At 37.8% G+C, this 27,081-nt stretch overlaps 1 protein-coding gene across 1 annotated transcript in view; it reads left to right on the forward strand.

The window, feature by feature from the left end:
• ME3 (malic enzyme 3) overlaps positions 1-27,081 on the forward strand; it is a 309,466-nt gene that overhangs the window by 176,727 nt on the left and 105,658 nt on the right. Inside the window, exon 5 of the mRNA XM_007490831.3 lies at positions 23,787-23,862. Within this exon, the coding sequence (XP_007490893.1) occupies positions 23,787-23,862 (76 nt within the window). The remainder of the gene's footprint in view (positions 1-23,786; positions 23,863-27,081) is intronic.

Consider the following 27,081-nt stretch of genomic DNA (forward strand, 5'->3'; position numbering starts at 1 on the left):
ACTGCTCCTATCACTTCAAGACTTTCTTTACCATGCTTCCATTCATCTTCCTCCCTCCCTAAACATTAGATCTTTTATATTCTTCTCTCATCAGAATAGAAGTTGAGAGCAGGGACTGTCCTTTATTTTTTTCTGTTTATATTTGTATTCCCAGGATTAAGCACAGTGCCTGGCACATAGTAAATATTTAATAAATGCTTGTTGAAATCCTAGCATGTTAGGCTTTATATTTAGAGTGGATGCTTAAGGCCTCAATATGGGATTTCATGGATTCAGGAAATTCCCAATTGTAGAAGTTGCATTAGCCAACGAAGACTGACAACTCATCTATAATCTGTAATCTTAGAGAGCTGCCAGTGGCACTGAGACGTTAAACAATTTACCCAGGGCACACGGTTGTATACTTCAGAGGGATGTCTTAATCCAAGATCTTTCTAACTCTAAGGCTCACTCTCTATCCACCTTGCCATGCTGCCTCTCAAAGAATCTGATATTATTCCAAATAACTAATCTTTCATATCACTTTACATGAATTAATCCATTCTCTGAGAGGCAGCTCGATGGCTTAGTACAGAAAGCACTGGACCTAAAGTCAGGGAAAAAGGAGTTCAAATCCAGCCCCAGAAAATTACTAACTGTGTGACCCCTGAATGAGTCACTTCACCTCTGTCGGCTTCAGTTTTCTTATCTTTAAAATGGGTTAATTAAATATCCCAGGATTATTGTGAGGATAAAATGAGATAATATTTATAAAGTACTTGTCAAACCTTAAAATGTTAAATAAACGCTAAATAGTAATAGTAGTATTAGTAACACTTTCACTACCTGCCTCTCAGGATGTCTAGGAGGACAAATTACTAAATAAATATGATTTCTTCTTGCTGGTTTTTGTGATTCATCTTTGGGTAGCACAGAATAGACATATCCATAAAGAACCAGGGAAGGATTTTTGAGGAGGAGAGAATTTAAGGTAATGAAAAACATCATGGTAGAATGAGGCTAATAGGGGAACATTTCACAAAGGAAATAGTTCTGCTAGACTTAGCATAATGCCTTACACATAGTAAGCATTTAATATGTGCTCCTTCTAGTCAGAGAGTCATCAGATATTAAGCACCGACTATGTGGCAGGTATTGTACTCAATGCTAGGGAAGCAAAAAAGGTAAAAGCGGGCACAGTTCAGAGCTACTGACAGTCTATTGGGGAAGACAACATGCAAATAACTCCATAGAAACAAGGTCTCTCTATGCAAGTAATTTCAGAAGAAGGCATGAGAATTAAGGGGGAGGGGAAAAAGCTTCCCGCAGAGCCAGGGAGAATGCATGGAGTCAGGACATGGCATATCTTATGGAAGCTGGTGTCACTGGGTCATAGAGGTGGGGAGGAGGAGGTCTAACATAGAATAAAATCAGGAAGATAAGAAGGAGCCAAGTATTCTAGGATAACATAAGCCCCTTGAGATCAGGGACTGTTCTCATTTTTTCTCTATTTCCAACCCAGCACCATCACAGTGCCTGCCATATTATCAATATCATTACTCAATAATCCTAATGCGGAGCTATTTCTCTTCCATTTTTTGTAAAACCTTAGTTGAAATTTACAAACTTATTATTATTTGCCAGAGGCTCTCATACCCCAACTGGCTGACAAGGTCAAATGGGGTCTACAGACCCTAGAATGACGGCTCCCTGCTGATCCCCCTCTGTGACTTCATCTCTTTATTCCAACCATGACATCACATCTGGGTAGAGAGAACTTGGATCCTCAGAGAGACCCCTGGATGGACCTCTATAACTATTGACAAAGTTTTTGTTGTTTAATAATTTCAAAAATATCTGATCTTCATATCTCCATTTGGGATTTTCTTGGCAAAGACACTAGAGTGGTTTGCTATTTTCCTTCTCCAAGTCATTTTATAGTTGAAGAAGCTGAAGCAAACAGGTTTAAGTGACTTGCCCAGAGTCACATAGCTAATAAGTGTCCAAGGACAGATTTGAACTCAGCAAGAATTATTTTCCTTACTCTAGGTCTGGCGTTCTCTACTGTGCCACTTAGCTGTCTCTGACAAAGTTCGATGAAGTTCTGTTTTTAAAGCTCTCATTGAGGAATAGGACTAACATACAAATTTTAATCCACCCAGAATTAGTCAATAAATTAGTCAATAAACATTTATTAAGTAGCATGCTACATGCTAGTCACCATGTTAAGTCCTGAGGATACAAAGAAAAGCAAACGACAATCCCTGTTCTCGAGGAGCTCACAGCCTAATGGAGTGGACAAAATGTAAATAACTACATATAAATAAAATAATTTTAGAATAAATTGAAGAGAAGGCACTAGAATTAAGAGGGATTGGGAATGACTTCTTGGAGAAGATGGGATTTTACCTGAGTCTTAGGGTAAGCCAAGAGAGGATGGGGAGGAAGAGGGAAAGAATCCAGGCATGGGGACACCCCATCAAAAGCCTTGAGATTGGAGGTGTGTCTTGTGCAAGGAATAACAAGGTGGCCAGTATTACTGGATGAGAGAGTATATGGGAAAATGAAGGATACAGTATAAGAAGGCTGGAAAGAGGGGGTAGCTAAGCAGTTCCATGGATAGAAATCCAGGCCCAGACAGGAGAGTTCAAATCTGGCCTCAGATTCTTCCTAGCTCAATGGCCCTGGCAAGTCACTTAACCCCCATTGTCTATCCCTTAGGGCTCTTCTGCCTTGGAACCAATGCATAGTATTGATTCTAAGAGGTGAGGTAAAGTCTTAAAGAAAAGACTGGAAAGAAGAGGCTGATTATAAAGGGCTTTGAAGACCAAACGGAAGATTTTAAATTTGACTCTGGAGGTGATAGAGAGCCACATTGCTGTTCACAAAGATGTATTATTCATCCCACAGCAGATCCTAGCCTCCAGCATAGGGTGGGGGAGAGACAAATAACCTACCTTCTGTACTTTTTAGGTTTGCAAAACTCAAATTACTCTGTTTCAGGGATTTTGTCAGCATAATTAATACCTTTGATTTTGTAAAAACCTACAGGCTTTCAAGTCACAGTTTTTCCAAAGAACCTAGCACCAGTCAATACAGATGTTCTCCCCATCTCTCAGTCACTTCCAAAGAAACACAACCTCACCCTGGAACCAGCTTATGGTTACCTCTTTCAATAAAAGCTTATGGAATCCCCCTTCTCAAAGGTCCTTGAAAAGAGGAGAGAGTCTCATCTTTCCAAGGAAGGATTAGGTGTGATCCTACTTGGAAGTAGGAAGATGGAGCCAATTAACTTCAAGGTCCCTTCCAGCACAATTATTCTACTGGTTTCCCTCACGTTTGTTTCTAAATTGACTCATGCTGCACAGCTGACTGTATTATCAGGAGGGGTGAGCAAGAGAGCCCAATGGAAATTCTGCAGGGCAAAGCACTGGAGCTTTGGAGAGTCTGTTTACTGTGTGACTGTTTTGGTGTTCCCCTCAGTTGTGTGCATCCCATAAGAGAGTTTCATGCAGTAGGCTAGCTATCATGATCCTCGAGGTCTAAAGCACAGCAGAAAACAAAATTAGATAGTGATATTTCTATCTTACAAGATGAATGAAGAATAACCTCTAAATATCTTTCCTATTCACTCAGCCATGCCTGTGCTTAAGGTCACAGTTAATTGGCAATTGGAGGCTATGAGGCTTTGACGTAGTATTACTTGATCTTAGAATGTTAGAGCTGGAAAGAACTTTTGAAATCATCTAGTCTGGTGCCAGCCTTTTACAGATGAGAAAAACAGAGGCCCACAAAGATGAAATGAATTTTTTCCAAGGTCCCACAGTTAGGGACAAAGTTAGGATGAGAATCCAGGACTCTTGATTCCCTGTCCAATGTTTTTTTTTTTCTTTTCCATTAACTTTTGTATTCATAGTTGCCCTTGGAGGTAGGCAGGATAAATAGGTTATTATCACCAAGGGAATCCAAGTGCCTTGAGTTCAGAAACCATTTTCTTTTTGTGCCAAACCGGAGAAGTTATATGAATCTATAAAAACATTCAAGGAAAGTAAAGGTGCTTTCCTCCCTAAGTGGGAAAAAACTAGTATGGTTTTATAGAGGACTCTATTTGTGATAAGCAGTAATTGATGATAGTTGAGTTAGTGAACAAGATAGTGCATAATTATTTTAGTCTTACATTACACACATTTGCTTATATTAAGAAACTCAAATTTAATAGAATATTTTAGTATTGACTATTTGATTTACATATTTTTTTAAAAACTGGATTACGCTCTATTGCTCTTCTCTCCATAAACGGGGAAAAGAAAAATAAATTGTTTGGCCTCTAAACCAATACTTAATTTATTATGGAAAATGTGACAAAGGAAGATTAGTCCGGGCACTTGTTTGAAGCATATAGAAATTTACAATTTGATAGTGCCATTCACTGAATTTCTCTATCTTAAGAGGAAGTAAAATTTATTCCCCTCCCCCCCAAGCTACTTTGCTTCTTGTTAAATAGTGACTTTCAGGATATGTTATAAGAAAATAGATATTTTAAAGGCTGAAATTCAGTAAGAGCTCATTATCTCTCTTAACGGTGACCAATATTCTTTCATATCATCACTTTTCATACCTAGTCATATTCTATCTTTCCAGGTGCATGACACTGGAGTTTAAATGTCCAATACTAGAGTTACTCAGCAACTCATTTCAGTTACAAACATTTAATAAGTTCCTACTGTGTGCAGAGTCTGGTATATGAAGTTTAGATAAGACATGACCCCTGGATTAATGGAGATTACAGTAAAAATAGAATATATATATATATATACACACATATATATAGAACAGACACAATAGTGTCAGAGTCAATGCATTTAAAAATTTGAATCGCTTAAAGCAGCACCTAGACTTTTTTCTTTTTTAAATTATTATTAATCCAAATGTTTACAAAACCAAACCAAAAAAAAGATATTACACAAATGAAATAACAAATCTTCCATATTTTTAACTGACTTTTCTTCATGTCTTGATAATAGATTCCATCCACAAGTGTCCCAACCCCTCTCTATATTTCCTGCATCACAAAGGATATCATCAGGGAGACCAACATGTTCATATAAATTGTCTTTCATGTTTTACCATTCTGTTCTTAGTTTATTCTTCCAATACTAGTTCTGTGGCTGTGTACAATATTATCCTGGTTCTACTCATTTCACTGTTCATTATCTCATATGGTTCTTTCCAAGTTTTAAAAAAAATCAATCTGTTAATCATTTCTTATGGCAAAGTAGTATTCCATCACAATCATATTGTACCAAGACTTCTGGAACACTATGTATGATCCATCATAAGTTCAATTTTGGACAAATTGGGTTTGAGGTACTATGGGTGGCCATGTAAATAAAATCCTATAGGTAGCTAAAGATGTGGCTCTGGGGCTTACTTAGGTGAGGGCTAGAAATATAGCTATTGTGATAATACTAATAAGAATAATAATAATCTCCAAACTCAATGGAATAGAAAGCTCTCAAAATATAGAGTTAGAGATAGTTGAATAAATTTAAACCATGAGGAAACAGGATGAAGTATGTATCATTTTTGTCATCCTGCTAGTGATGTTGTCCCAAGGATGTTTTCAGTAAACCCACAGAAATTGAGTGAACATACCAACACTTTTATTCAATTATAAAAGGAAGTTTTAAAAAATCCAATTAGATAACAGTCCATTGAACTATTCAGCATAAAACAAGAGAGCAATAATATGTCCCAGGATCATTTCTCTCTGAACTCCATAAAATCCAAGATGAGAATTAACATAACAGCTTACATTTTGCAGCAAAAAGGTTTGCAAAATGCTTTCTCATGTGTTCTTTCCTTTGAGCCTCACAATAACCTGATGAATTCTTGTAATTTTTGAAAAAAATTCTTTCTTTCTTTGTTATATTTAATTAACCCCCTCCTCCCCTTCCATTTCTCCATTAGAGAAGCCATCATTTGGCAAAAAATATATTATATATATGCATATATATACATATATATAAAACCATGTCTGACTTATTTCTATTTATCAACTCTTTCTCTGGAGCCAGGCATACAAAAGTCATACATAAGTCATTCTTCAAATGATATTTCTCTTTCTGTATATAATGTTCTCTTGATTCTGTTTATTTCACTCTTCACCATTTCGTGTAGTCTTTCCATGTTTCTTTTTTCAGCCTTTTAGCCTGTTTATTATTTCTTACAATATTATTAACCTTCACTGTAGAGTGAGGAAACCAAGGTTGACAAATATGACTTTCACATGGTCACATAGCTGGAAAAAACCACAGTTTAAATTTGAACTCAAGTCTCTTCTGACTCCAAAGTTAGCACTGTCCACCATACCAGGGACTTGTGAAGGTATGGGAATGAACGATATTGCCAAAGGAAAAAAAAAGTGTAGAGAGAAAAGAGAGGGAGGACAGAACTTTACGAATACCCATTTTAAAAGTGGGGAAAGGATGAAGATCAAGGGGGGGGGGAGACAGAGAAGGGTATTTAAATTTGTTTGCCTCAGTTTTCTCATCTGTAAAATAATCTGGAGAAGGAAATGGCAAACCACTTCAGTATTTTTGCCAAAAGTCAGACAACAAAAAGTTAAGAAATTATTAGTGACTAAAGTAAAGGGGAAAAAGTAAAGAATTGCAAGGGGTAGGCAAGAGAGAAAATGATGAGGAGAGACTACATTTTCAAGAACTTTTTCAGTGGAAGGGAGAAGAGAGGATGAAAGGGTAACTGGATGGAGTAGAGGGATCAAGGGATAGGCTGCATTGGGAGGCACAGACTTGGCACTACTTAAAGCCTTCATAAATTCATACAGTGAATATCTATTAGGTTCCTACTGTATGCAGAGCGTTTAGGTTCTGTGAAAAGGATGCAGTATAGATTAAAGATAATCCCTGCCCTCATAGAGTTTTAGTTTATTAAGAAGTTGTGATCTATTTAGTAACTCAGGGATGTTTTAGAGAGGAGGCACTCTTTAATTGGGAGTTGCATTTCAATCACATGTGTTCATAGGACCACAGATCAGACATAGGATGGTAGATTTGGAGCTTTCCAATGGCTTTACTTTACAAATGAGGAAACCAAGGTCCAGAAAGTTGAAATAATTTGCCTGTGGTCACACAAGCAGTTAGTAGCAGAACCAGAATTTGAATCAGAACTACTAAATGTCAGAACTGAAGGGGACTTTGAAGACCATCCAGCCAACCCCATCTGTTCTTCCAGGTAAAGAAACTGAGGTCCAGAGAAGGAAAACAACTTAATAACTTTTCAGTTTCCTTTGACACTGACAGTTGAAAGCAGCACTAGGATTTCTCCTGGCAATAGCATTTATATTGTGGAGGCCATATGAAAAACTATGTGCCTGCTAAGACATTCACTCCCTTCCATTGCTTGGTTATTTTGGGTATTTGAGTCTTTTTTAAAACATCTGATTTCTGGTCCTTAGCCACCTCTTGCATTTGCTTTCAATCCTCAGAGTCCCTTGTGTTTAAGCATATGCTTTTACAGTGAACTTTTGTCCTCTTTGAAAACAGCATTTCAGTCTTTCTTATTAAATTCTAGCTTTCATGACTAATATGCAATGAGAACTTCAGAAATGTTTATTTGATATATTAAAGCAGCCGGGCTCTTCCGCTTACAAATTGCTTGGAGATAAAACCAATATGTCCAACAGTGGAATTGCCTCGTAAATATGAGAGAATGTAAACCAGGATCATGCCTTTCCCGTTTTTGTGGGCCCTGAGTTTTTTGTTGTAGTTTCGTTCCAAAACTCCTACTTCTATGGCTCAGTGAGAAGATTTCAACAATTTATGATTCGGTGGAAAAAATGTAGAAGCTCTTCCTCAGGCTGTGGGAAAATTAATAGATAGGCCTTTAAAAAATTCTCTCCATATCTTGTAAACAGGTGACTCACTGGGAATGTCTCTGAGTCAGAATGGAAGCTAATATTATACCAAAACAGGATCTGTCATTTGCATTTGAAAAACTAAAAATTTCTTGCTACAAATATTTATTACAACCAAGACCAAGAGAAACAAGAGACAGAGGCAACAAAGAGACATAGAGAAAAGGAGAGGAGAGAGACAGACAGACAGAGAACAAATGTATGCTGTCATTTGTCTTGAAGGCCTAGAGCAACCAAAATCTTTAGAGATTACAGGAAAGTTTTCATTTATTTTAGAAATTGGGACATCTGTAAAGTTACTTTCAGACTTACAGTGTTAATAAAATATGACTAGTGTTAAGTGTGGCTACTCAGGAAAATAGTAGACCACAAAGTTTCTTGATTATTGTTTTTGGAAAGTAAATACATTGGTGTTTTTTTTTAAATTGCTTTCCACTAACTCTCTCTGGGTTTCTTGGCACATTTTTTTCATATTCAACAAACAGCTGAAACCACACTGACCTTCCTCAGTCTTGATAAGAATCATCTGTGAGCACCGCAATTATAATTTTGTGATTTTGAGCTGATTTTCTCCAGTATCAATTTCAGCTGAAATTTCCATGGACGTGGCCTTTTTTCTCATGGTTACAAATAATTCAGTCAGAGAATGATACATTTGGAGATAGGGGGCATTCTTCATCAGCTTTGCCATGTAATCGGGCCTCTTAATGAATTCCACATTTTCCACATCTATCTCCTTGTCCACTTTATCAGGAGCCTTTCTGTTCACAGAGAGCAGATGGAGAAATTTCTCCTTCTCTTTGGAATTTACCTCAAGTATTTGACTTCTTTGCCAAATAGCATCTCATCATCAACAGAGACACAAAAGAAGTAGGTAGAGCATTCTAATTAGTTGATTTTAAAATATAACATTTAAAAAAACTAGAATCCCATACTAACATTATTGTGCATTAATAGTATCCTATCTTCCATAGCTTATTGTTCTGCAGATACCTTTGGAACCTGTACAAAATCCTGGCAAAGTAGAGGAGGGCAGACATTAGTATTCCCATTTTTCAGCTATGGAAACAAAGGTAAAGAGTAACAAGGTGTTGACTGATTTGTCCAATGTCATAAAACTCCCAAAGAGCAGGGCAAGAAGAACAACCCAGGCTTTCTGATTTCTTAGTCTACTTTATTTTTATTTGAGGTTTATGCAATTGGCATTAAAATGAAATTTTATCTTCATTTCTGTAAATGCACCCTGATCCTCTACCATGTAGAGAGCCCTCTTCTAGGTATGAGGTAAATGAGAAGGGAAGACAAACTTATAACGCATAAATATTGTTCTCACTAAAATGATAGATTGGGGGTGAGGGGATGTCTTTTGAGCCATTACCCAAGAGTACTTATTTACTTATCCATTCCCCAAATGTGTAAAGTATGCAGAAGGAGGGCACACACCTAGATGATGCATCTCTTGATAATAACAGTAAATCATACTTTTGTAACACTTTATGATTTATAGTACTTTTAGTGGCAACACTGTATAGCATGTAATGAAGAGAGTATTGGCTTTGGACAAAAAGGACCTGGATCCAGATCTCTCCCTTGATACTTATTACTTCTTGCAGCCTCAGTTTCTTCATCTGTAAAATGAAAGGGTAAGATTAAGTGGACTCCGAGGTCCCTTCCAACTCTCCATCTATGATCCAATGATTCTTCTAATTGTTATCTTCAAAACTACCCAGTGAGGAAGGGATTGCGAGGATTCTTATCTTTTTATAGTTAGAGAGATGAAACTGGTAGAGATTAAGTGACTTCTTAATGATCACATAGCTGGTGAATGGCAGCCATGTTTACTAAAATCCTCTGATTTCAAATGCAGATTAAAAAAATGTTGTAAATATTTTTTTAATATATTTTATTTGATCATTTCCAAGCATTATTCGTTAAAGACATAGATCATTTTCTTTTCCTCCCCCCCACCCCCCATAGCCGACGCGTAAGTCCACTGGGCATTAGATGTTTTCTTGATTTGAACCCATTGCTTTGTTGATAGTATTTGCATTAGAGTGATCATTTAAAGTCTATCCTCTGTCATGTCCCCTCAACCTCTGTATTCAGGCAGTTGCTTTTTCTCGGTGTTTCCACTCCCATAGTTTATCCTTTGCTTATGAATGGTGTTTTTTTTTTCTCCTGGATCCCTGAAAGTTGTTCAGGGACATTACACCGCCCCTAATGGAGAAGTCCATTACGTTCGATTATACCACAGTGTATTAGTCTCTGTGTACAATGTTCTCCTGGTTCTGCTCCTCTCGCTCTGCATCACTTCCTGGAGGTTGTTCCAGGCTCCATGGAACTTCTCCACTTTATTAAAAATGTTGTAAATATTAAAAGACCACATTACCCATTATTCCACTGACATCATTTTGCTGAAAAGGGAACATGGCTCAGTTTCTAAGGAGATGGTCTTGGAACAAGGAAGACCTGGTTTCAAATCACATTTCCAACATGTACTAGCAGCATGACCCTGGGCAAATAACTTAACATCTCAGTATCCCAGGAAATTCTCCAAGTCTCAGAAAATGTGGGTCTTCTTTGACAAAAGGCATATTCTCTTTCATTCAAGGAGTTTCCTGTGCCGATGAAAGCATCGCGCCTACCCCAACCCTCCTGCCAGAAAGGATAAGTTTGAAAACTTGGAACCTGTTGGTACTCTGTGACAGCTCATCCTGAATAGCACATGGGGTGAAGGGGAGTAGAGCAAAAAGGTCTTGAAGACAGATTTTGCCAACTTCACAGTGTTCCTTGGTTGAACGAACTGACATCCTCCTTGATGATGGAACTATTTCTTGCCAGGACCACTGTTTCTCTGATATTTTGTGGAACAATCTAGTATTGTACCATAAAATTAGTACTTGGGAATTGTTATTTATAAACTTAGGATCTGATTAATCTGAATGAATGCAAAAAAATAGCAAAAAACAGTTCAGTATAACAGAAAGCACCCTATGTTTCAAGGTGGGGGAATCTAAGTTTGAATCTCAGCTTGGTTGCTCAATATTTTTTTAAAACCCTTTCCTTCCATCTTAGAATCAATACTGTATATTGGTTCCAAGGCAGAAGAATGGTAAGAGCTAGGCAATGGGGGTCAGGTGACTTGCCCAGGGTCACACAGCTAAGAAGTGTCCGAGGCCAGATTTGAAACCAGGACCTCCCATCTCTAGGCCTGGCTCTCAATCCACTGAGTCACCCAGCTGCCCCCCAGGTTACTCACTTCTTATAGGACCTCAGGCAAATGGTTTTATGGTTCACAGTTTCCACACCCATAAAATGAGAGACTTGGGGGATCTCTAAAGTCTCTTCTAGCTTTAAATCTCTGCAATGTGAATTCACTGGTATAGGCAACTTCTAGGTAAGGAAATCACCCCTAACAATGCAAATTGTCATTTGTGCTGCATCTCAATCTCATAATGTTGCTTAGAGTTTTGAAAGTTTAAGTGACTTGCCAAGGCTCACACAGCCAGTATGTCGGAAGCGGGACTTGAATCTCTGGCTGCTTTGGGAGCCAATTCTCCATCCACTATGCCACACTACATCTCCTTATGTCATTCGGTAAATCAGTAAACATTCATTAAGCACCAATTATGGGCCGGGCACTTAAAACTACTAGGAATTCAAAGAAAAACTAAAAAGAGACTTGTAGAACTCTCTCTGGGGGAGGGGAAGGCACAACACGGAAAGATTTATGTAACACGAAGATGCATATAGGATCAATTGGAGATAATCAATTGAGAGAAGGATCTAGCATTGTAGGACTGGAAAGGGCTTTCTCTAGAAGGTGGGACTATAACTTGGACTTGAAAGACTCCACTGAAGAGGGGAGCTAGGTAGCACAGTGGATAGAGCATCAGGACCTGGTTTCAATTTTTAGCATCAAACATTTTCTAGCCGTGTAACACTGGGAAGTTGTTTAACCTTCATTGCCTAAACCTTACTGCTCTTCTGCCTTACAGAATTAAAATTTAGTATGGAATCTAAGACAGAAGGTAAAGGTTTAAGATAAAATAAAAATAAGAAAGACTCCAGCAAAGGCAGGTGATGGAGATAAAGGAGAGGAATTTAGGCATAGATGGCAGCCATTGAAAATGCTCAGTCAGGAGATGGAGTGTCTTGTTCAAGGAACAGCAGGGATGCTAGCATCACTGGGCCACCTCTTAAATGAAGAGAAATTGGGCAAAGTCTAAGACTAGAAAGGTAGGGGAAAGGTCAGATTATTAAGGGTTTCAAAGATCAAACCAGATATTATATTTGAAACTGGAAGTGACAGGGAGTCATTAAAGTTTGTAAAGATGAGTGGGGAAGTAATGTGGCCAAAACTATGCTTTAAAAACAATACTGTGACAGCCAACTGGAGGATAGACTCAAGTGTGAGAAACTAAATTGTGTCCTAGGAGGAGCAGCTGAAGAAACACAGGGTATTTAATGTGAACCAGTCCAATAATAAAGTTGCTAAATATATAATTCAGTGTTAGGCTGCATTAATATAAATCTAGTGTCTAGACTACATGAAATAGCCCTTCCATCTGCACTGTGCTAATCAGAGCACATTTGGAGAATTGTATATAATTAATTGGGAGTAGCTAGGTGGCTGAGTGGATAGAGAGCCAGTCGAAGGCAAGAGGTCCTAGGTTCAAATCTGACCTCAGATACTTCCTCATTGTGTGTCCCTGGGCAAGTCATTTAACCCCCATTGCCTAGCCCTTATCACTCCTGTACCTTGGGACCAATATACAATATTGATTCTAAGACAGATGGCAAAGGGTTTAAACAAAACAAGAATTATGAATAATTCAGCATCATTTTATAGAGGACTTTGACAAAGAAGAGAACCATAAGCTAAATGATAGCGTCTAGAAATACTATAACATATGGAATGATTAAAAGAGCTAGAAATTCATAGCCTGCAAATGAGAAAATGAGAGGGATAAATGATACTTATCTTCATGTGTGGAAAGGGTTGTTGTGTGAAAAAGTGTGTAGACTTGTTCTTTGTAATTCTACAGGTCAGGTCTAGAATAAATGGGTGGAAGTTATCAGAAGACAAGAAAGAATTTCCCAAAAGAGGAGTCGTCAGTGGAATGGATTACATTGTGAAGTCATAAGTTGGACATCACTAGAAGTATCCTAGCACCTATTTGATGACCACTTCTCAAGGATATCATAAAGGGAAATTCAGCCCTCAGAAAAAGGATAAACTAGATGATCTAGATATGAGACAAGATGGTACAGGTGATATAGCACTGGGTTATAGCATTCTAGGGCCTCCCTCTTCTATCAATTCTGAGGTCTAAGATTCTATAATAGAATGCTTAATAAGGTAGGGGAGAAAGAAGGGAGAGAAGAAAAGAAAGGAAGGAAGGAAGGAAGGAAGGAAGGAAGGAAGGAAGGAAGGAAGGAAGGAAGGAAGGAAGGAAGGAAGGAAGGAAGGAAGGAAGGAAGGAAGGAAGGAAAGGAAAGGAAAAATGAAAACTTACTATATTTGTCAGGTCATCTTAATTAAGAGTTAAAGGAAGTACACTGAAGCCCTTTAACAGCTTGACAGGGAAACTAAAGGCCAGGACTTTGGTCTTTTTATATCTCAGTCATAAGAAAAATATGTTACCAAATTCTTACCTTCCGCATCTATTAATCCTCTCTCCCAGAAAGGACATTTTATTATATTTCACCAACAGCAATTAAAAGTATGATTTAAAGCATCTAATGGGCAAGGACCATATTTCATATGGGAGACTACAATCCCACATATCTTCCAGGGGCTAGCACAGCACATAGGTGGGCATGTAATATAGTATAGGATAGGCACATCATCCTAGAAAACCCTAAACATGTTCATCAGACTTCATTTCTCCTGCTCGCTTGTTTACTCCTGAAGTGCCTTCATGGTTTAAAAATAGCTACTCCACTGTCAGCCTGAGTCAGTAAGAGGATGGTGCTTTCTTTACAGCCAAAAATGCATGGAATGACAGCTTCATCGTCAACAGAGAGGCTTTGTTCCAAACAGGGCTGAAAGTATATGTCCCTCATAATGATTCAGGCCTGAGTGGTTCCCCAAATGTCACTGAACTTTTTAAATTAACTCCCTCCTTACTTTTTTTCTTTTGGGGGAGAATAGGTGCCAAGTGGCCTAAATAAGTGTTGCCTGTTTGAGTGGTTTTTTTTCCTTTCTTTCTTTAATTGAAGAGAACTCTCTAAACACAACCTGACCAAAAGGCCTGAGATAAGGTCCAAGAGTAAGAGTCTGTTTCTCTGACTGCCAGCTCTCTGAGGCTAAGTGAGCCTTATCTTTGTTTTTCTTTCTTTCTCGGGTAACTGAATTAAAAAAAAAAACTCAAAGGGATTTTTCTCAGGCCTTGATGGAAGCTAGAGATACTGATGTAATTTACAGTGTCTTGTTAGTGAGGAGACTTTATCTACAGTTGCTCTCATGAAGTTCAGGCAAAGTTTTTGGATTTTTTTAAGTTGGGGGGGAGGGGTTTGGGGTGGGGATAGTCCTATCCAAGATTGTGAGAATCACTACTCACTTAAAACTCCATTAAGTAGGTAAAAGGACTTGTATTCTGGAAAAGGAGGAGGGGGCTGGTCCTCTAGTGAGACGGAGAGATAACAGATGCCCAAATGCTTCTCTGGAAGCATGAAATATTAAGAGAATAAAAGGAAAGTCTCCACTGCATTGGGCAGCTCCCGTGTGAAGGGTCTACAGAAAGAAATGGACAAGAACCACATGGGAGAATGATGGCACAGAGAGGTTATGACCTTGACCAGTGGAATGGAAGAGACTCAAGCCTTGATGGAAGCTCATACCTAGGAAGTGTTGTTATATGAAAAAGTGTGTAGACTTATTCTTTACAATTTCAGGATCAAGGCTAGGATAAATGGGTAGAAGTTATGAGAAAACAGACCTCAGATTGGTAGGAGAGAATTCCTAAAAGAGTAGTTAGTTATCAGTGGAACAAGTCATGCCAGGTAGTACAACGGACAGAACACTGACTATGGAGTCAGAAAGACCTGAATTCAGACACAATATCTTTGACTCTAGACAAGTCCCTTAGTTTATTCTAGCTTCAACTTCTTCATCTGCAAAATAGAGATAATAATAGCCCTTACCTTTCAGGATGGTTGTGGGAATCATTTATAAAGCAGGTGGTGTAGAAGATTGGGCACTGGGCTGAAAGTCAGGAAGACCTGAGTTCAAAACTAGCACCAGATTATTAGCTGAGGGCCCCTGAGCTCGAGAAGGAAATGGCAAACCACTCCAGTATCTTTGCCAAGAAAACCCAAGTGGGGTCATGAAGTCAGACTTAACTGAAAAAAGTTGACTATGAAGACAGTATAAGTATTTTAAATATACATAATAAAAATATAGGTATTTTAAATACATTTAACATATTAAGAAAGGGATATGGTAAAAGTATTATTTTTATTTCTATTTTACAAATGAGAAAACATGTTTAGCAAAGTTAAATGATTGTCATCTAGTGATCCAGTGGCAGATTTTGGTGCTCACATCTGCTTATTCTAATAATCTGGTGTAGTTTTTGCCCTCTGCCTTGGCAGAATCACTAACTACCATGATAGATATTTCCTCCTTGGAAGAAATTCAACCCATTTGCTTTTACCTATTAATTCTGTAAAAGAACTCAGAACTCTTATGGGCAGTTCTGGGGAGCATGGAGTGTTATAGTTACCTTTCACATCCATTTTCCCCAACAGAATCAATTTGCCAAGAAAATTCCTTTCAAATGACCTTGACCTTGAATCCATTTGGAAATGTGATACTGTTGCAAAACTGTTTAGAGCACTTACCTAAAAAGACTCTAGCTATGAATAGAGCATATCCTTCCTTCTTCTTTAACTGTAGGGATATGCAGTAAAAATGATAATTAGTATTTATATAGCACTTTAAGGTCTGCAAAGTACTTTATAAATATAATCTAATTTTATGCTACAACTGTGAGAGGTAAGGACTAATATTATATTCATTTTACAGATGAAGAAACTGAGGCAAAGAGAAGTTAAGTGACTTGCCCAGGACTTACACAATTATTAAATGTCTATTAAGGACATTTCTAAATGAGGACTTTCTTATTTCTCTCATTTAAGATATTATTCCTGTTATTAGAATTGTTGATTTTTTCCTAGCCTTAAAGAGTAGAGCTGAAAAATAAGGGCTGGTAGGCTAGGTAAAACAGAGACTGGCTGTGCAGACATGCTATTGCCTACATGCAGAAAACACTGCCATATCACATTTATGTGGTGCTTTACAGGTGATAGTTTAGAAAGCTCCTCACACTCATAACTGATTTGATCCTCATAAAACCCTGTGAGGGTGGTAGTACAGATATTACTATCCCTATTTTACAAAGAAGAGTTGAACTGAAAATCCCAAAATGTGAAGTGACTTGTCTGTGGTCACACAGCTAGGGATGCTGAGAAACTTCAGCCAGGGATGTCAGGGAATAGTAAAGAATAGATTCATTCCAACTTTGAGAATCAAGAACGCTAATTGGAGGACCTAGAACTAACCTATATTTTCTGACTCAAAGACCAATGTTCTTTCCAGAACTCCATGCCACAGTCCAGAATGCCATAGAGGACTGTGGCAGGTATTGAATAAGCCTCCTTTCAACCCAAAGGGTGAGCCTTTCCCCTCTCCTAAGAGATGCCTAGGAGCATGTGAAAGAATAGCTATGTCCATGGGCCACATGGACCACAAAGTAAAGAGAAGAAGATGGAGAGTGACCTATACAGATATATACCCCTACATGAAATCTCATGCATCAAGGCTCTTGGGCCAGATGAGGACTTCGAAAAAGTGGCAGAGAGACTAACTCTAATGGAGAGACATAGTGCCCTCTGCAGACCAGGAAGCAGTGACAGTCCAGGGGAGTAGAACTTGTGGACCACTGCATCCTTGTGATCTCTTGCCCAGGAGAGACAGTCTTGACAAAAGAGAGAAAAAAAAAATGAAACCTCGATTAGACAGGGAGCTGGTGGAGAGAGTGCTTAGCAGAGATATGTGCTCCAAGAAGAGCCACAACTTGGAGAATCAAACCTATATTTTGCCCGTTAATTATACTGTGAATCTGGTGGACTATAGCAGTTTTGGTGGAGATAAATTCAGCCTTCTAGCAACTCTAGGTTCTTGCCCCAATGAGGAAAGTGGGACCCAATTTTAGGAAATGGGTATTTAATCTCAATCATATAAAGCCACAAAGAATTAGTATAGAAACTAAAGACTTGTATAGTCCCTTGTAGGAAGGTAGAGGTTTTCTTGACTTTCAGTAGTCTCAGGAATAAGTTCATTTTACATTTGTTGTTGGGTTGAGTTAAATAAAGCAAACCTACATTTGATGTATTTTTATCTCCAGTGTTTATATGAAAGCTAAGGACCTTTTCGAAGACATCAGGATACTGACATTCCCACATCATAGCCAGGGACACAAGGCAATGGATTTTATAAGAAATCTTATGAAGTTAAGCCCAGGTCCATTGGGTCAGGAACTTTGGTCCAAATAACCACAAGTTACACAAAGATTAAGTGATACACACACACACACACAAATACATATGTGTATACATATTTATATATATACATATATGTATATATATATATATATATAAACAATTTTAAGCCTTGAAAAAATTCTTATTGAGAATGGTAACTAGAGGGGCACAGGAGGTAATCTTTGACTTCTTTATTGTTTCACATTGATTTTCATCTTAGACAACTCCCTTCCTCCTAGTGGGACCTAGGATGCTGAAACCAGAACTCAGGATACAGATTCTATTGTGTTCTTCTTACCCCACCCATTTTCAGATCAGCTAAACTTCTGCCATGCACAAAGGGCAGCTGGCTAGAGAGCCTCCTGACCACAGATGCGGTATTCACTTCATCAGCCTTCTTGTTTGACACAGCCAGTGATGCTCTGTAAAGGGTGATAGAAACTGGCTAGAGAAAGATATTTCCATCTGTGCCCACAGTGGATTTGGTCTTGGACCTGGCTTCATGTGGTAGGAAAGTTATAGAAAGACTTTTTTCTAAGAAAACCCAACATATAAAAATTCAGACTGATAGGGTCTTTGGGAGGGAGGTGGGAGTGGGGGTGGGAAATGGGTATTTATTTGTATTTCCAAAAGACCAACACTGCAGAGCTCTCTTAAATGACATCCTCAGCTCAGAAAATTACACTGTTATTTGACTTGTACACATGCATATAACATATAAAACAAAGACAGATAATCTCAGAATAGGAAGGGATTTTGGAGGTCAAAAGTCCACCTCATTCTCAAAGCATGAATTCCCTCTACAGAATTCCTAACAAATTATCCATTAGATAAACTGAAAACTCAAAAGTTCAACAAATTATTAGTTAGATAAACTGAAAACTCAAAAAAACAACCTTCAGTTATAACAAATTCATTATGTTATGAGGCAGTGCATTCTACTGGGGCCAAAGGGGGGGAGGGTGGTTAGAGGAAGGACAATTCTAGTTGTTAGAAAGTTTTTACTTATATCAGGTAAAAACCTACCCTTTTTATAATTTACCCAATTGATTATGGTCTTTCCTCTGAGGCTGAGGAAAAGAGGTACCAACCTTCTTTTATTTGTCAGATTTTCAAGTGTTTGAGTGTTTCAAATAGTATTGTGTCTCTCCTTCTCAGTCCCTATATATTCCCCTCTCCAGGTTACATCCATATTTTAAAAAACTTTTTATTTAGAATATTTTTTCATGGTTACATGATTCATGATCTCCCCCCTCTTTCCTTCTCCCTGCCAGAGCTGACAAGCAGTTCTCCTGGATTATGCATGTATCATTTTTCAAAATCTATTACCATGATATTCATATTTGTAGTAGAGTGATCCTTTAACATCAAAACCCTAATTATATCCATATCAAACTTGTAAAGAATTAAATTTAGGGGTTTGACTAAATATGTGAGAATTCTACATTAATATTGTGGTTGCTGATTTAAAAATATTATAGCTGAAGCCAAAATGACTTTTAGTAGCTTTATTTACAAAGAGGTGGAAAAAGTGAAAATATAGAAATGTATGAAGAGGTAGAGAAGATGTCTAGCCTATCATACTAATCTGGAACTAATCTCTCCAGAAGCCAGGAAAGGAAGGCAAGCTACTCACTCACCTAAGAAACAGTCCAAGAGCCAAGGTCCCAAGTCGAAGCCAAATCCTAAGTCCAAAGTCACCTCCAGGAGGCAGGTCACCAGTCAAAGCTCCAAGCCCACAATTCAAGCCAGTTACTCCAGCCAAAGAAGTTCAGGACTTTTTATAGTCCTTTCCTGCGTCTTCCCCTCTTCACAGGTCCAATCACAACTTCCAAATTGCCTAGCACTGCCCAGGGGGACAGTGTTTGTGGGATCCACCTCTTATCCTCTGAAGGTGTCAATTCTTATCAAAAGATTCATAAGTTTCTGACTGATTGGTATAAAAGGGTGGAACTCTCCAAGTAAGTGACTTGTGAATTCTCTTACTTGATAACAAAATGTTAAGTAGGGGCTTCTTAGATTGATTAACTCAAAATAAACAAAGAGAATAAAGAATTTCCTTTCACTAACTACATGGTTATTCATATCTTTTTCTTCTGTGTTTCTGCTCCCATAGTTCTTTCTCTGGATGTGGATAGCATTATTTCTCATAAGTTCCTCTGGATTGTCCTGGATTATTGCTTTGCTACTAGTAAAGAAGTCCATTATATTTGATTGTGCCACAGAGTATCAGTCTCTGTGTACTATGTTCTCCTGGTTCTGTTCCTTTCACTCTGCATCAATTCTGGGAGGTCTTTCCAGGTCATATAAAAATCCTCCAATTCATTATTCCGTTCAGTATACTAGTATTCCATCACCATCAGATACCACAATTTGTTTAGTTATTCCCCAATCGAAGGGCATCTCCTCTTTTTCCAATTATTTGCCAACACAAAGAGCACAGCTATAAATATTTTTGTACAAGTCTTTTTCCTTATCTCTTTGGGATACAAACACAGCAGTGGTATGGCTAGGTCAAAGGGCAAGCATTCTTTAAAGCCCTTTGCACATAATTCCAAATTGCCCTCCAGAATTGTTGAATTAATTCACAACTCCATCAACAGTGCATTAGTCTCCCACTTTTGCTACATCCTATCCAACATTTATTACTTTCCTTTGCTGCCATATTGGCCAGGCTGCTTTAATTTGAATTTCTCCAGTCAGGAGGGATTTAGAACACTTTTTCACGTGCTCATTGATAGTTTTGATTTCTTCATGTGAAAACTGCCTACTCATCTCCCTTGGCCATTTGTCAATTGGGGAATGGCTTTTACATTCACATTTTTAAAAAATGATACACATAAGGCAATGGCATGATGTCAAGTTCCCATCTGATACTAGAATTGTCCTATGAACACACTTCATGTGCTCAATGCCCCTTCTTAAATATAGTACCTAAACTGGACATATTACTACAGATGTTCTCTTACTCGGGCAGAGTACAGAGGGACTATTCCCCAATCCCATACCTTGTATGCTTCTGTTCATGCAGCCTAATATTATATTCCCCCCCCCCAGCCTAAAGTCCTACCTGAAGACCTAATTATAGTATGGAGATTACTCAGGGTTGTCAAAGCCTGTACTTCTAAAGCACAATCTCTGGAAAAGTATTACCAAGCTGGAAAGACAAGATATCTCTTATAGAAGAAACAATTGAAGGGCTCCTCACTATGAAGTTGGCCATCAGGGATATGTTTTTTTTGGTGACAGGAACTTCTGAGGTTTGTTTGCTAAAGTGTAGAAAGGGTCGCAAGTAAATGACTAAAATCACAGCTATTTTGGAATATTTAAGAAGCTCAAATAAATCTTAGATCACTCCACTGACTGAACTGGTGGTCTACTAAAAAACCCATTTGAAAAACTCATTTTCACATACACTGAATTCTAGCCAAAACTCTCTCATCCTGTCTTCATGTAATTAATTTTTAATTATTTTTTATAATTTTAAATATCATATAATCCTTTATATTTATTCTGTGAAACTTATTTTTTCAACTTTTATCCATTGCTATACTTTTCCCAAATATTTCTGGATCTCAATTTTGTCATCCAATGAACTCCTGCAAATTTTGTCCAAAGATTGATTAATCAGAATATTCTTTATGCTTTCATCCAAGTCACTGATTTAAAAAATTACTCAACACAACTAGACCACAGTCCAAGCCATGTGAAAACTGACTAGATGCTCATCTTCAGCTTGACATTCATTCTTTAATCACTACTCTCTGGATTTATTCAGTCAATTTTGAACTCACCTATTTTCATTTTCATATTGTCTCTATTTCTCCATCTTTTCCACAAGTATGTCACATTATTATTAAATCATATTATATTCATCAGCATAGCATTGCAGAAAGATCATTAGCTCTGATTCAGAAGACTCATGAGTTCAGGTCCCATCTCTTACTCCTGAAGGTACAGACTGGTTTTTTTTTTTGCTTTTATCTTTTCCTGCAGCATAGTACATAGTAAATATTTAATAAATCTTGCTTTCATAGAATTCATCTGAACTTCTCTAAACCTCAGTTTTCTTCTCTGTAAAATGGAAATAACATTCATATTGCCTATCATTAAGGGTTAATTTGAAGAAAACACTTAATAGGTCATAGGGGACTAAGTTAATGTTTGCTTTATTCTAGTAGAGCATTTTATATTATATTAAAAACTTATCAGGATGGACATTGGCAAGCTTAATTTTAAGAGAAAAATGACCATGATATGCAAGACTCAAAATCAAGTCATTTGAGGAACATTTAAAGAAAATGAAGAGGTTTCACACAGACAAGGAGAAGGCATTATGGGGAAAGAGAAAGACATACTAAAGTGCCTTCAGATAGTTGAGGAGCTATCATATAGGCAAGGGATTAGACTTGCATTTGGCCCCAAAAGGCAGAGCTAAGAGTGAAAGTTTTTAAGAAGCAGATTTTTGTTTGAAATAAGGAAGAATTCCTTAACAATTACAGTTGTCTGAAAATAGTAAGGATTGCTTGGTAAGGAAGTTAGGTCCCTGCCACTGCAAATATGTAAGCAGCTAATCAAGGATTCTCTGGACTTCATAGATTGGCAACTTAATATATTTGTGTTCTATTTTGACTTTCCAGGTTCAAAAATGAGTTTTCTTAAGGAAATAGAAAAAAGACTAAGAGAAACAACTGGTGGATAAATTATGTAATTTAAAATTTTTTCTAATTAGTGCTTTTATACATCATTATTTTAATGAGTTATTCTATGCTGAATGAGCATCTCTTAATGCCAGGAATGGTGAATAGCTGGGCAAAACAATACATGTTCTTGAATTGCACTGTTGATCTCATTACTCAGTGGAATTCTTTGCCTTGGAGAGTTCTCTGGTTACATGGCTTCATCCTCTAGATATTCTGTACCTGGAAATTTAAAGTGAGACCTAATATCTCTACATTGTCATTTTATGTTCCAATCAGAAGTCATTAATTGATAACTCCCGAGTCAGGCTTTCTGGTCTGTATCCAACTCCACCTCCAGCATCCCCTTGTTTTCTTTCATCTTCTGTAGTCTCAAAGTTGTATAGTGATTCCCTATGACTAAAAGATGAGAGAAAATCATCAAAATAGTTCACAAGATAACATTAAGGAAAGGGCTTTGGTATCTTTTCAGGGAGAGAGGATTTAAACAGACCTAACTAGAAATTACAAAGGAGCTTTAGGACTTTAAGACTTTAACTTTCCATATTCCCATAAGCACAGCACAAAGCCCCTGGATATTTCTCTTGGAAGAGCTTTGACCTCATCACCAGCCCACAGAGCGTAGTTTCATTTCACTTTCCATAGGAGCAAATCTTTAAAAGATTCAACCTGACATTCCTTCACAGAAATTGCAGCCCCAGCTTCTTCAGCAGCCCTGGCTACTAACATCTTGGGAAAAGGAATTTTTAGCATGAAAATTCTTGGCACTGAAAAATGATTCAACATCATAAACCAATATGGCTCCATTAGAGGAGATGGCATTTAAAAGATACATTACCATGTGTTTTACCAACGTACTTGAGGGACCATCAGGCCTTCCCCTATAACTTGCTGCTAAGATCTCCTAGCATTTTTCTATTTGTATCACCAAAGCTTAATACAGAGCTCTGCATGTACTAGAATTTTAGCATAGTGGATACAGAGCTGGTCCGAGTTGGGAAGACCTAAGTTCCAGTCTTATCTCTAATATTCTGGCTGGATGATCTAAGCAAGTGACTTCATTTCTCAGTGGGCTCAGGCAATTCTCTAAGCCAAAGGTTCTTAACCTAATAGTCTATGAACTTTTAAAAAATATCTCAATAATTATATTTTAATGTGGCTGGTTTCCTTTTTAATACCATTTATTTTATTTTATGCATTTAAAAGTATTATTCTAAGGAGTCTATAAGCTTCTCCAGACTCTCAGAGAAACCTATGACACAAAAAGAGTAAAGAACTGCTACTTTTTAACTACAAGTTATGGGTCAGGTGCTGATTTTTCTTACCTGGGAGATCTTTTTACCAATGAAATCACACATCTGGTCAATAATAAAACACTCACAATGATAGAACCATAATAGTAATCATATCTCAAAGTATAACACCAGAAGGAGCCTTAGACATCATCTAGTGCAACCCTCTCCTTTAAAAGAGGAGCAAACCAAGGCTCAGAGTTGAGCCTTATTTAGATTAACGTGAAGTAGATACATGGCGCCACATAGGCTTAAGCTGCTGGTCCTTTCTGCATTTCATGGTTTGACCATGTGGTTTCTCTTTTTCTGTGTGTATGTGTCTTTTCTTAGTGGGCTCTTTATCACCATTCATGACAAAGGCCACATTGCCACAATGCTGAACTCCTGGCCAGAAGACAATATTAAGGTACAGTCCTCTTTTCTTTGCCATTGTTTGGATGGTGGGTGAATCATTTAAGCCTCGTTGGTAGGGCAGATAGCCTTCTCTAGGTTTTAAATTGACTATTGTCTGAGCTTGGGGCAGGACTATAACAGAAATCCAAGACATAGGCCTGTCCCTGAACTCCAGAGTATTCTGAATTATCCAAACAGCCCATTTTGAAGTTTCTCTTTCTTCCTTTGAGAGCACAGGAGGTCTGTTCTTTATATATTCTAAAATAAATGGGAAAAACAAAAGTATAGCTTCTCTCCAGAGGCGGCAGCTCTGAGAAGTCCAGTAGTAAAAGTAGCATTTTACACATACACACACACCAAAGAGAAAAGTAGTGCAAGTATTATTGTCATCCCCATTTTACAGATGAGAAAATGGAGGTTTGGGAGATGAAATGAATTTCCCCACAGTCACACAGTTAATATAGGTGTCTGAATCAATATTCAAATCTAGCTCCTCTGATGATAAACCCACTATATCATCAGGGTATCAGGTGTGTGTATTTCACGGAAGGAGAAGACTAGAAAGAAAGAACACCTAAAATGTTTTTCTTATAGCATCTCAGAGCTGGAAGTGACAGAGTTTTAACCATATTTGAGCATGAGTAGACATTACATTACCCCCCAGACAAGTGACAATTCACAATATCTCTACTTGTTAGGACCTTTTTTCTTCTTTATATTTTGCCCAAAACTTTGTATAGGTCTCTACGTTGTCCAGTGGATAAAATGCTGGAGCCTGGAGTGTGTCTGTTAAAAGTGCTTAGAACAGTGTTTGGCACAAAGCAGGCACTATACAAATGTTTATTTCCTTCTCCTTTCCCCTTCTCTGCAACTTCAGCCCAGTGCTCCTTATTCAGCCCTATGGCCAAACAATACAAGTCTAATTCCTCTTCCACATAACTTCCATAAATCCTTAATTTGTTTGATTACAGTGATCATTATCTCCATATCTTCTCCAGGCTTCAAGTCTTCACTTCCTCAAGTGAATCAGTTTTTGACCACTTCACCATCTTGGATTCTCTTCTCTAAATGTACTAAGATTTGCCAAAGTAATGACACTAGAGAAAGCCATAAAAATATGAGAAACTTCTGCCATCATACTAGATGGGTTCTGTGCTTAGAAGCCAGAGATCCCAACTCTAATACTTATTTAACAGCTGTGTGACTTTGGGCAAGTTGTTCACTATCTTTAAGATTCCTGGTCTCTAAAATGAGGATGATAATACTTACATGGTCTACCTAATTAATGGTAAGTTCTTGGGACTTAGAACTGGAAGGGACTTTAGAGAAGATCTAGTCGAATTCTTTGAATTAACAAGTAAGAAAGGAAGGACCCAAGGACAGCCATCCTTCATTACTTCCTTCATCCCACTTCTACTCCTGCTCATCAACTTAATGTGTTGTCTTATGTCATTAGAATGTGAGGGGAGGGAGCCAAGATGATAAATTAGAGGCAACCCAGATGAACTCTCTCAGCATTCACCTCCAAACAACTTTAAAATATCTTCTCAAATCAAATTTTGGAGTAGCAGAACCAACAAAAGGTCAGGATGAGACATTTTTCTAGCCTAAAAAAACATAAGAAGTCAATAGGAAAAGTTTGAGGCACCATGGTGGAAGCCCATCTATAGCCCCCCACACACACACTCAGAGGCAGCAACAGTGGTTTCAATAGCAGTAGCAGCTTCAGAAGCTCTCAGCTCAGAGATAGTGAGAGGGTCAGACAATTGTCAGGGATTGCAAGGGATCCTTTGCTGCCACTGGGTGCATGACTGACAATTCTATTGCCCATATGCAAGTTTGAGTCTCAGTTCCACGATGAAGAGGAGCACTAGGTGGTGGTCACAAGGGAATAGGGGTCAAGGCCATACTTCCCAGGCAGAGAGAGCATTAGCACTTGTGAATACTAGGGAACAGGGACACTTCCTGGGTAAAAACCAGAGCTCAGACCAAGAAAGCAGTGGTCACACCTCTCCCAGGATCATTCCACCTCAGAAGCATCAACAACCACCTCTGAAAACAGCAGCATAAAAAAGCCTGAAATTCATCACAGTGACTCCCCACCCCTAAGTAAGCAGCGCCCTTTAGCATAAAGTTCAAAGTAAAAAAATAGACTGGGAAAATGAGTAAACAACAACAACAACAAAAAAAAGAATGTGGCCATAACAAGCTACTACAATGGCAGAGAAAACTAATTCATAAACTTAAAAGAAGACAACAATATAAAAACAGCTAAAATGCTTCAAAGAAAAATGCTTTTGGACCCAAATGCAGCAAGAATTCCTAGAGGAGTTGAAGAGAGATATAAACTTGCTTGAGAAAAAATTTGGGAAAATAAATGTTATTATTTCATTATTGATACAAGAAAATTATGAAAAGAGAATTAACAGTTTGGTTTTTTTAAAGACACAAAAATACTGAAGAAAAGAACTCATTAAAAAACCCAAAACCAAAACTGGCTAAATGGGAGAAGAGGTACAAAATCTCACTAAAGAAAATAATAGCTTAAAAAGTAGAACTTGAGCAAGTGGAAACTGATTAGTTGCTGACCATCATACTCAAAGAGAACCAAAACCACATCACTGATGACATCTTTTGACTCTAGCATAAAATGGATTTAAGTGAAGTAGAATTATACAAAGTTGTCAGTTTCTCTCTCTTTTCTTGAGTTATCAAAATCCTTTACTGACAGAAGTTAAGACTACTAGTGATCCCTCAGGATACATTAGATGACCTTAGCTCCTTCAATGTCTAACCAAGCTCTGAATGCTCCACAGCTTCTGCTTCAGTTAAAAAAGGGCATGATATGATATGATTTGATTATATTGGAATTATCTCCAAAAAATAAGGGATAAAGAAAGAGAGATACCCTGGGAAAAGGGGATAGGGAGAGGTAGAATAGGGAAAAATTTTTCACATAAGTGGCTCACAAAGAAGAGCTTTTCTAGGGGAAGAGAAATGGGATAGGTGGCAGGCAATGCTTAAACCTCACTCATCCAAATTGGTTCAAAGAAATGTAATTCACCTATAGAGAAATAGAAGGAGAAGGGGTTGAGAGAAAAGAGGGGGTAAAAGGGTAAACAGATTAAGGGAGATTAAGTGATTTGAAGCAAAAATAGAGTTTTGAGGGGGGCAGGATAAAAAAAGAAGAGATTGAGGAGAAGGAAGAGGAGGAGGAGGAAGAAGAAATAAA

Source organism: Monodelphis domestica, chromosome 4, assembly GCF_027887165.1.
Source record: "Monodelphis domestica isolate mMonDom1 chromosome 4, mMonDom1.pri, whole genome shotgun sequence".
NCBI lineage: Eukaryota > Metazoa > Chordata > Mammalia > Didelphimorphia > Didelphidae > Monodelphis > Monodelphis domestica.